Source organism: Anomaloglossus baeobatrachus, chromosome 6, assembly GCF_048569485.1.
Source record: "Anomaloglossus baeobatrachus isolate aAnoBae1 chromosome 6, aAnoBae1.hap1, whole genome shotgun sequence".
In the NCBI taxonomy this organism is placed as follows: domain Eukaryota; kingdom Metazoa; phylum Chordata; class Amphibia; order Anura; family Aromobatidae; genus Anomaloglossus; species Anomaloglossus baeobatrachus.
In genome coordinates this window covers 26,475,151-26,487,315 of record NC_134358.1, presented here as the reverse complement: position 1 = coordinate 26,487,315, position 12,165 = coordinate 26,475,151, and the positions used below count along the sequence as shown (strand labels likewise).

At 46.0% G+C, this 12,165-nt stretch overlaps 1 protein-coding gene across 1 annotated transcript in view; it reads right to left on the bottom strand.

Moving 5' to 3' along the window:
- The window catches only part of COL22A1 (collagen type XXII alpha 1 chain), a 515,443-nt gene that overhangs the window by 318,385 nt on the left and 184,893 nt on the right, over nucleotides 1-12,165 (bottom strand). The window contains exon 5 of the mRNA XM_075316011.1: nucleotides 5,572-5,683. Within this exon, the coding sequence (XP_075172126.1) occupies nucleotides 5,572-5,683 (112 nt within the window). The remainder of the gene's footprint in view (nucleotides 1-5,571; nucleotides 5,684-12,165) is intronic.

Here is a 12,165-nt window from a genome sequence, read left to right as displayed (position 1 = left end):
GGTGTGGTTAATAAGCTCAGTGCACCTGGGGTGTGGCTAAGAAGCTTTGTGCGCCCGGGGTGTGGTTAAGAAGCTCAGTGCTCCCGGGGTATGGTTAAGAAGCTCAGTGCATCCTGCGTGTGGCTAAGAAGCTCACTACACCCGGGGTGTGGCTAAGAAGCTCAGTGTACCCCGGGTGGGGCTAAGAAGCTCAGTGCACGCCTGGTGGGGCTAAGAAGCTCAGTGTACCCCGGGTGTGGTTAATGAGCACACTGCATCCTGGGTGTGGTTAATAAGCTCTGTGCGCCCGGAGTGTGGCTAAAAAGCTCTGTGCACCCGGGGTGTGGCTAAGAAGCTCAGTGCACCCCAGGAGTGGCTAAGAAGCTCAGTGCACCCAGGAGTGGCTAAGAAGCTCAGTGCACCCTGGGTGTGGCTAATGAGCACACTGCATCCTGGGTGTGGTTAATAAGCTCTGTGCGCCCGGAGTGTGGCTAAGAAGCTCTGTTCACCCGGGGTGTGGCTAAGAAGCTCTGTGCACCCCAGGAGTGGCTAAGAAGCTCAGTGCACCCCGGGTGTGGCTAAGAAGCTCTGTTCACCCGGGGTGTGGCTAAGAAGCTCAGTGCACCCCGGGTGTGGCTAAGAAGCTCAGTGCACCCCAGGAGTGGCTAAGAAGCTCAGTGCACCCCGGGTGTGGCTAAGCAGCTCAGTGCACTGTTTCACCCACTTTTTTGCACGTTTTTATACTTTTATTGAACATTTCCGTTGTTTATGTTTTACATTTATATTTTATTTTGTTTGACCCTTTTTTCCTTTATTCTTTTTTTTACATTTCTATTGCAATCGCATTACAGTTCACGTTCACACTGTGTATATTGAATATTGAATCCCACACGTACATATGATTATTTCTTATTTTTACAATTTTATTTTCTTTCATTCTCTTTATTATTTTATTATACATTCTAGTTGTTTATTCATTGTTTAAGTTTGTATTGTATTTTATTCTTTTGTCTTTTTGACTTTTTTTTCTGTGTATTACAATTCCCATACATTGATATTGACTCCATCCTACAAGCAGAAAGGTCGAGGCCAGGAAACGACAAGACTTTTTTGAAAAAAAAAAAGAAATATTTAAATAAACGCTGAGAATTATAGGCTCCTATAGAATTTTTTGTTTGCTCGTCACTTTATTTTCCGCTCAGTCTATGAATATATTAACATTTGACTTTCTTCCTCGGAGTTCCTTCCTTCTGGGACACAATAAAAAAGCACGCTCAGTATTTGTGAAGGGGAATTAGGTGGGAGTGAAGGAATCTCACTTTGGCGGCTCTATTATTTGTGATATGAATTGGGGATCGTTGCTCCATGGTGTACGAGTCAGACATTAAGAAACCTTCTGAATAACCCTCTAGGGAAGGTTTCTGAATGCAGATATTGTGTTTGGGTGAAGCGCATGTGACACCTATTTCCAGCCAAGTTTAACCCCTACACTCCTTGCCAATTTATTTCATTTTTGTGCTTTGTTTTTTTTTTTTTCTTTCCATCGTATGTAGTGGAAATCACATATAGCTGAGCTCTAAAAGACTACCACCATAGCAGCCTTCAGTAGGCCCCCCGGCGGTCCTAGTGAACTATCGGTCCTCTGTGGTTGCAACATGAAGGCCAATGGGATCCATCACGAGCACTCGCAAGGTCATCATTTAAATACAGGTGTTTGGGATTGCCTGCAGCATCTAAATGGTTAACAGTTGTGGCATCAATTCAGCTCCAGCCACGGCACCTAGGGATATGTGCCGGTTATCTATGCCCCAATAAATGTGGTTAACCCCTCCAATTGCAACATGAAGGCCAATGGGGTCGAGCACATGTACCCGCAGGATCATCATTTAAGTACAGCCGTCTGAGATTGACAGCAGCATCTAAATGGTTAACAGTTGCAGCATTAATTCCGCTCCAACCACAGGTGTTAAGGATATATGTCGGCTATATATGTCCCCGATAAATATGGTCAACCCAGTGAAAGAAGTGTTTATGTCCATCACAAAGGGGTTAAGAATGCAGCCAATTATCATTTTTTTGCGATTTTGCTTTTTCCTCTACTTCTTTCAAGGGCATTTTTTTTTTTTGCCCATCAACATATCAATATAAGGGCTCGTGCGCACACTGCGTCCTGGCCAGTGCAGAAAAAAAGCGCACCCGCTGGCAGACTTGACACTGTATTTTGACAAAAAGAATGCATCCAAAAGGCATGCGTTTTGAATGCATTTTTATCAGTGCGTTCCCCCGGCAATTCAGCTCTGCTACATGCCCGCTGACAGCAGACACAGACAGAGCCGGGCGATGAGAATGAACATCGGATGAACTGCACCTAACTTCATTGTCATCGCACGGCTCTGTCTGTGTGTTGTGTCCTGATTAGTGGTCACCCGTGAATGACTCACAGGGGACCGCAAATCCCCTGAGTGACTGAAGTGAGCCGTGCGATCAGCGGTGCCGTCACTCAGGTTACCCGCGACCACAGCTGGAGTCCTCCACCTAAGAGCGGTGGCCACGGGTAACCTGAGTGACGTCATCGCTGATCGCGCGGCTCACTTCAGTGGCTGCGTGGAGCTGACACAGAGCGGTCGTGGTTTGTGGACGCTCGCTGTCAGTTTCACGTAGCAGAGATAAAAGCGTCGCGGGACCTCTGTGGATTACGTCGGACCTGGAGGGGTATTTGGGGAATAATAAAGTGATGAAAGAGGGTGTTTTTTGTCTTTTATTCCAAATAAAGGATTTTTTGGATGTGTGTGTTTATTTACTTTAACTTACAGGTTCATCATGGAAAGTATCTCGGGGAGACACCTGCCATGATTAACCTAGGACTTAGTGGCAGCTATGGGCTGCTGCCATTAACTTCTTATTACCCTGATTACCACCGCACCAGGGTAATTCGGGATGAGCCGGGTAGAGTCCCGGGACTGTCGCATCTAATGGATGAGGCAATTCCGGGCGGCTGCTGGCTGATATTATTAGGCTGGGGGGCTCCCCATAATGTGAGGCTCCCCATCCTGAGAATACCAGCCTTCAGCTGTGTGGCTTTACCCTGGCTGGTATCAAAATTGGGGGGACCGCATGTCGTTTTTTTCAATTATTTATTTATTTATTTTACTGCACGATATAGACCCACCCACCGGCAGCTGTGATTGGTTGCAGTGAGACAGCTGTCACTTAGCGTGGGGGCGCGTCTGACTGCAACCAATCATAGGCGCCGGTGGGTGGGGGAATCAGGGAATACGAGATGGAATAATGAGCAGCCGGCATTTTCAAAAGAGGAGAAGCCGCCACGGTGTGACAACTGTGCAGCGCCGCGCCCGTGATCGGGGATCGGTGAGTAAGAGGGAGGGGGGAGAGGGAGAGACCGACAAAGAGAGAGAGAGAGAGAGAGACCGAAAGATCTGCGTTTGTTATGTCAAATAAACATGCGGATTGCAAAAAAAATGCAGTACAAGTGCACTGCTTAGCATTTTGGTAGCGTTTTTCAACAACTCATTGATTTCAATGGGTGTAGAACGCTGCCAAAACGCTCAAAAGAAGTGACATGCTGCATTTTTAAACGCAGAGATTTTGTCAAATTTGTGACTTTCAAAATGCTGCGTTCAAAAAAGCATTGTGTGCACAGATTTTGCATGGTTCTCATAGACTTTGCTGGGGAAGCAGAACGCATGCATTTTGATAATGTGATGCTGCAGCTTAAAACGCTGCAGAAACGCAAAAAAAAAATTAACATGCGCACGAGCCCTAAAGGTTTGTTATTTGGGGGACAAATTGTAGTTTTGAACACCATTTACTTTATCTTATAATGTACTAAAAAAACGGGGGGAAAAATCCAAGTTTGGTGAAATGGGGTAAAAATCACTATTCCATTGTTTTCTGGGTTTCCCTTTTATCCCTCCCATCAAACAGATGTTTTTTTTGTAGAAGGTGCAGTGACCGGAAAATGGAAATTGGAGCACCATGATTTTATTTTTTTTATGGTGGCTACCATATGGGTAAATAATTCATTTTAGATGAATCAGACTTATATGGATGCAGAGGTACTTAATTGATTTTTTTTTCCATATTTCTTGATTGTTGAATAGTGATTGGGGGTGTGATTTTCATTTTTTATGGGATCTTCATAGAGAAGCTTTCTTGCCTCTTCTTACCTTTAGCATAGCAAGACTTGAGTAACTAGGTTTGAACTGGTTGCTGTGGTACCTGACATTGAGATGAAGATCTGAATAACTAGATTTGAACTGGTTGCTATGGCAGCTGACATTGAGTTGAACAATTGAGTAACTAGATCTTAACTGGTTGCTATGGCACCTGACATTGAGCTGAAGGTCTAAGTAAATAGATTTGAACTGGTTGCTATGGCACCTGACATTGAGCTGAAGGTCTAAGTAAATAGATTTGAACTGGTTGCTATGGCACCTGACATTGAGCTGAAGGTCTAAGTAAATAGATTTGAACTGGTTGCTATGACGCTTAACTGAAAATGAGATGAAGATCAGGGCAACTAGATTTGAACTTGTTGCTATGGCAGCTGACATTGAGTTGAACAATTGAGTAACTAGACCTTAGCTGGATGCTATGGCACCCGATATTGAGTTGAAGATCTAAGTAAATAGATTTGAACTGGTTGCTATGGTGCCTAACTGACACTGAGCTGAACACTTCAGCAATCAGATCTGAACTTGGTTCTTTGGCATCTGACATTGAGTTGAAGATTTGAGTAACTAGATTTGAACTGATTGTTATGGCCCCTGATATTGAGTTGAACACTTAAGTAACTAGATCTGAACTTGTTGCTATGGCACCTCACATTGAGCTGAAGATCTGCCTAACTAAATCTGAACTGTTTGCTATATCACCTGACATTGAGCTGAAGATCTGCGCAACTAGATCTGAACTGGTTGCTATGGCCCCCGACATTGAGCTGAAGATCTAAGTAACTAGATTTGAACTGGTTGCTATGGCCCCCTACATTGAGCTGAAGATCTAAGTAACTAGATTTGAACTGGTTGCTATGGCACTTAACTGACAATGAGCTGAAGATCTGGGCAACTAAATTTAAACTGGTTGCTATGGCCCCCTACATTGAGCTGAAGATCTTAGTAACTAGATTTGAACTGGTTGCTATGGCACCTGAATTGAGTTGAAAACTTGAGCAACTAGATTTTAACTGGTTGCTATGGCTCTTAACTGACCATGAGCTGAAGATCTGTGCAACTCGATCTGAACTGGTTGCTATGGCCCCCAACATTGAGCTGAAGATCTGAGTAACTAGATTTGAACTGGTTGCTATGGCACCTGACATTGAGCTGAAGATCTGTGCAACTAGATCTGAACTGGTTGCTATGGCCCCCAACATTGAGCTGAAGATCTGAGTAACTAGATTTGAACTGGTTGCTATGGCCCCCAACATTGAGCTGAAGATCTGAGTAACTAGATTTGAACTGGTTGCTATGGCATCTGGCATTGAGTTGAAGATCTGAGTGACCAGATATGACCAGCCTCCTGCCACATCAATATCTAATATAGCTATAAGTCACTGTGTGATGGACTCACTCTGTCCTCTGGACGATGGGGAACGTTCCTAGACGCACGTAGGAGCTCTGAACTCCAGTTTCTTTCCCACTGATGACATCTTTAATGTTGAATAACTCCATGAGGTCAAAACCTGTCACAAAATAAAGGGAAAAATTTGGAAAAATAATTATTTCACACTCGAGAATTATGCAGAAGGAAGAAAGTTCTCATTTGCTCTGGTTTCCCGGACGGGAGTAGAACTCATGAGTTTGTGAGCGCTGTGTCCATAGACAGCGGCTCTACCATTGAGCCACTGCCCGTATTCTCGTAAGCTCTAGTCCCACCCAGGAAACCAGAGCAGATGAGTATTTAACAAGTAGGAAGAAGATTGCCTCCTTAATGCCACCCCGGCGGTTCTGGATCTCCGAGAGGTGGATCACTGCCTATTCCTGACCGCGGTACAAACATGACCAATCTGACAGTGAAGATGGCGCTGCACAATATGGCTTCTTCCTTCTAGAAGCAGCGCCATCCCTTGGCTGTGTCTGGTATTGCAGCTCAGCCTAACTGAAGTGAACACAACTGACTCAAGTCTATCTATCTTCACTCCTCAACAATAAAATTGCAACTTCAATAAGGAAAAGTCATGGAATAATGTAAATCACAGGGTGGATAGACATGTTGATCCAGCGCCACCTATTGGATGTAGCAATCCTAAAAATCAATATCGACCCTTTAATGAGCTTTGCCACATGAATTACTATAAGAAGCCAAACCATACACTTCAATTGAAGATATGTGTTTTAGGGTGTTTTCCCCTCATCAGTGCAAAGCAAGATGTGTGATTTGGCTGGATGAGAGGTCTTTAATGAGGATTTTATTGGTTCTCTTTCAGAAGGGTGCCAAGCCGGTATAAGGAGACCTATTGTCCAGGCAATGCTCCTTTGTGCAATCCTTTGCACTGATGAGGAGCAAATACACTGGAACCTGTGTCTGAAAATGGAGTGTCTGATTTGCAAGGCTCGTTAAAGGATCAACAATGATTTTTGAGATTGCTTCATCCAATAGGTGGTGCTAGAGTTCTCTTCTTTCACTCTTATAAGGATATCTATCTATCTATCCATCTGTCTATCTATCTATCCTTCTATCTATCCCTCTATCTATCGATCATGTATCCCTCTATCCATCTATCTATCTATCCCTCATCTATCCCTCCATCTATCCCTCCATCTATTCCTCCATCTATCATCTATCTATCCCTCCATCTATCCCTCCATCTATCCCTCCATCTATCCCTCCATCTATCCCTCCATCTATCCCTCCATCTATCCCTCCATCTATCCATCCATCTATCCATCCATCTATCTATCCCTCTATCTATCCCTCTATCTATCCCTCTATCTATCCCTCTATCCATCCATCCATTCATCCATCTATCTATCCCTCTATCTATCCCTCTATCCCTCTATCTATCCATCTATCTATCCATCCATCCATCTATCTATCCATTATCTTTCTATCTGTCTATCCATTATCTTTCTATCTATCCCTCTATCTATCTATCCCTCTATCTATCCCTCTATCTATCTATCTATCTATCTATCTATCTATCTATCTATCCCTCTATCTATCCCTCTATCTATCCCTCTATCTGTCTATCCATCCATCCCTCTATCTATCTATCTATCTATCTATCTATCCCTCTATCTATCTATCTATCTATCTATCTATCTATCCCTCTATCTATCTATCTATCTATCTATCCCTCTATCTATCCCTCTATCTATCCCTCTATCTATCCCTCTATCTATCTATCTATCCCTCTATCTATCTATCTATCTATCTATCTATCTATCTATCTATCCCTCTATCTATCTATCTATCTATCCCTCTATCTATCTATCCCTCTATCTATCTATCTATCTATCTATCCATCCCTCTATCTATCTCTCTATCTATCTATCCCTCTATCTATCCCTCTATCTATCCCTCTATCTATCCCTCTATCTATCCCTCTATCTATCCATCTATCTATCTATCTATCTATCTATCTATCTATCTATCTATCTATCCCTCTATCTATCCCTCTATCTATCCCTCTATCTATCCCTCTATCTATCTATCATCTATCTATCTATCTATCTATCCCTCTATCTATCCCTCCCTCTATCTATCCCTCTATCTATCTATCTATCATCTATCTATCTATCCCTCTATCTATCTATCCCTCTATCTATCTATCTATCCCTCTATCTATCTATCCCTCTATCTATCTATCTATCCCTCTATCTATCTATCTATCTATCTATCTATCCCTCTATCCATCTATCTATCTATCTATCTATCTATCTATCTATCTATCTATCTATCTATCTATCTATCTATCTATCCCTCTATCTATCTATCCCTCTATCTATCCCTCCATTATACTTATCATATAATACTGTTTTCCATTCTCCTTGCAGCACAGTTATTTATTGTCTGCTCCTCGCAGGGTGGCTCCAGGGCAAGGTTCCTTTCCTCTTGGTGATGAATGGGAGCTCAGGACCTCTGCACTGCTGTGGAGGTCACTTACCACAATTCATATAAATATTACTCATTTCCCAAAATTCTGTCCTATTAGCGGCTGTAATACGCGAGGAATGGGTGCTACCATAAGTCATGGCCTCTCCGGCTCCAGCAGAGGATCCTTATAATATACGTTCTGTGGTTTATTCTTGTCGGGATAATTAACATCTATCTTCTGTAATGCTATTTATTTACATGTATTCCTCGGTGCTCATAGAATGGCCGGGATAATGGACAACAACGTTTATGGGATTTATACCACTGAAATATTTTAGCATTCTGAAGAGCCGCACTCTGTGTGAACCAATCAGATTTCTGGATTCTTGCTGAGCGCACACATGGAAGGTGCTTAGTGTTCACAGCACTCCGTGTGGTCAGACGGGGTACTGCAAGAAAAACTGCAATTTTTGAGAAACTGTTTTTGTGATTGTATGTGAACTTTATTTTCCTCACTATAAGACATTTTATCTATACTATATCTTTATTATATGTCATTATTTTAAGGCAGCATTTTATATGAGCGCTGTATTTTACTGTTATCTGTATACTTGATGGCATTATTATTGGGCAATATTACATGGGCACTCTATGGTACTATTGTGTCTTCACTATATGACATTATTATGTAACTACTATATAATAATGCTTCACTGTATGACATCTTATGTGAGTACTATGTGGCAGCATTACCTGGACATTTTACGTTACTGGTATGTCTTCATTATATAGCATTATTATGTAAGCGCAATGTGGCAGTATTATGTGGATCTTCACTCCATGACATTTTCTTTGGTGCTTCATCATAGTTTATTATCCTCGCTATATGACATTTCTATAATCATGCTGCAGTCTTATGTGAGCACTGTTATTGTAATACTATATGGCATTATTATGGAAATACTATAAGGCCGCATTATATGAGCACTATGCATTTTACTGTCATGTCTTCACTTTATGGCATTATTACGTTAGTGCTATATGACACTTTAATGTTCTCACTACGCAACATTTTACGTTAGCACAATAGATCCGCATTACATTGCTATTTCACGGTAATATTTTTTCATTATGTGGCATTGTGATGTAAGAACTATATGGCGGTATTATATAGGCACTGTATAGTGCTTTTATACCTTCCCTATAATCAATTTTTTTACGTGCTAATGACTATCCTCTCTATATGATATTTTATCAAAGCACTATATGGCAGCATTTTATGAGTTCTGTATTGTACTTCTGTATCTTTATTACACGGCATTAATATGTATTATAAGGCAGTATTATATGTGATTGCTGTATGACAACATTACATTATACTATATTTTACTAAGGGCCCTGTCACACACACAGATAGATCTGTGGCAGATCTGTGGCAGATCTGTGGCAGATCTGTGGCTGCAGTGAAATTGTGGAAATCAGTGTCAGGTTTGTGGCTGTGAAGAAATGGAACAATATGTCCATGATTTCACTGCAACCACAGATCTGCCAAAGATTTATCTCTGTGTGTGACAGGGCCTAAAGGCGGCATTACACGCTATGATATATCTTACGATATGTCGTTGGGGTCACGTTGTTAGTGACGCAAATCCGGCATCGTTTGAAATGTCATACCGTGTGACAGCTACGAACGACGGTGAACGAGCAAAATACTCGTCTTATCGTTGCTCGTTGACACGTCGCTCATTTTCAAAATATCGGTCACATTCCTGGATGCCGGTTGTTCTTCGTTCCTGACGCAGCACACATCACTCCGTGTGACACCCCAGGAACGACGAACACAGCTTACCTGCGTCCCGCCGGCAATGAGGAAGGAAGGAGGTGGGCGGGAAGTTACGTCCCGCTCATCTCCGCCCCCCTGCTTCTATTGGGTGGCCGCTGTGTGACATCAAATGCCCCCCCCCTTCAGGAAGTGGATGTTCGCCGCTAACAGCGAGCTAGTTTGGAAGGTAAGTGTGGTGCCCTGGACTAGCCAGGTCGTCACAGGTAACACACCCCCACCCCCACTAGACAGTAACATTAGCCAAACACAAAACCCTTGTTGCCTCCCTCCAGGGTCTCATGTCCACACCAGGTGGGGCGGAGCCAAGCGGTTGGCGCCACCCACCGAGGAGTTCACAGGCCTGGAGGCGGGAAAAGTGACAGTTTAGTTCAGGCGTTCAGTGGAGGAGGTTGAAGTGAAGAGTGTCTGGGTTTGGGGCCCAGGCAAGGACAACAAGGTTGGCAGACGGTGGTGGCCGTCTGCAGGAGTGGTGAATCGACATGGAACCGTAGGACCGGGGTCGGGCGTTGGCCCGCCGGTACCGACCGGGGAGCGAAGTGAAGCCAGCCCACACAGGCAGGGCCATCGGACCCCGACTAGGCTTGGAGTCGCCGTCAACAGTCAAATCCGAGTGTGACAGGAACCCCAGGGGTTTCCTAACAGCCAAAGACCCGATAGAAGGCAACCGCCCACACCGTGAGGGTATACAGCTACCGCCTAAGGCTAGAGACCCAAGGACCAGCGCCTGCGGGCAAACGGGCTCCTCCGGCATCCATACACCGGGGAGCGGACTACCGTTGGGGATCCACCGTAGTCAAACAAGTACACAAACATGCAGGGAAAGACAGCCGCCATCACCTGTCCGGGGAGAGACACTGCAGCCGGCTGTGGGACCCGTCCATCCAGCCGTTTGGTTTACCGAGGACTTTGTGCATCACTTTCTGAGTGAGTACACCCGTGCCATCAGGCACCGCGCCGCGCTGTCCCTGCAACCCTGCACCTCACCAACCCAGCCTCCCCGTCACATCACCGGGCCCCGGGACCACCAACCCCTACCCACGGAGGGGGAAAACAACATCCCAGCTGCTCCCTACCATCGCTCCCGGGATCCCCATCACCAGCAGCGGTGGTGCCTATCTTCACCACAACCCATGGGTGGCGTCACGGACTAAATTCCCCCAAACCAACCACCCCTTTTCACTCACGGGCGAGGAGCGCCGCTAGAGTCCCCGGATCCGGCCCACCGCTCGAGCCACCGAGCAGCAGCAGCCGCAGCAGCACTGGACCCGAGCGTTAGCGAGTGTGGCAGCAGCGTCCTCCCCGCCCGCAACAACCTGGCTTCACAAACTTACCAGTAGAAGTGCGCCTTGTGGTCCCCACCGGCGGTGTCCGGACGAAAATTTTGAAGCGCCGCCATCTTTGGCGCAAAAATCTCCCGCTCGAGCGTCTTCTCCGAGCAGGTGAAGTGTGTGTCTGCCTAATGTAGCCGAGGCTATAAAAGCGGGGACGCCAGGACTCTGCAAATATACCCGGTTCCTGGAAGCAGCTTGCAACATGTCCGCACCCGAGACCGTCCCGGCTCCGGCAGTCTGCCCGGCCGTGGAAGAACCGGCCGCTGCCAGCCCGAAGGCCCGACCGGTGAGGCCAGCTGTCCCTGAATCCTCCGCCTCGGCTGAGGCTGCGCCGGGCCGCTACCGCAAAGCAGCAGTCCAGGCCACGTCACCGCAGGACCCCCACGAGAGAGTACCGGTAGTGGCCGGTGTGGGCGCGGTCCAGCGGGGCCCGACCCAGGCGCAGGGGTCTGCCAACGCCCCTTATTGGGACAGGGAACCAAACCAGTTGGGCCGAGAGATTGCCGCCAGGGAGCAGCAGAGGGCCGAAGTAATGGCGCGAGTGATTAAAGAAAAGGATGCGCTCCGTCATGCCACCTTTCGGGTGCGGGGCCCGGTATATGAAGGCCAAGTCCGGCAGTTTAAAACGCGGAGGGGGTTCGGTTTCATCTACGAGCCGGGCCTGGAGGCCGAAGTGTTTGTGGCCCGCCGTGATGTCAACTCACAGCTTCCCACGGGCCACCCAGGTCGCGATCTATTGCCGGGCGACCTGGTAACTTACACCCGTCACTGCGGGGAGAGGGGCTGGTTCGCCCTGGACGTTAAGCAAAGGAAGAGCCGCGGTGAGCAGATGCGGCCCCAGCCCCCTCCTCCATCAAGCCATCCGGATGTTGAGCTGGAAGAGGTCCTGGATGAGTACGACCTCAAGTAGTGGTAGCGGTCCGCCGTTGCATAAAGTTGTCCCCCGTTGGGTCC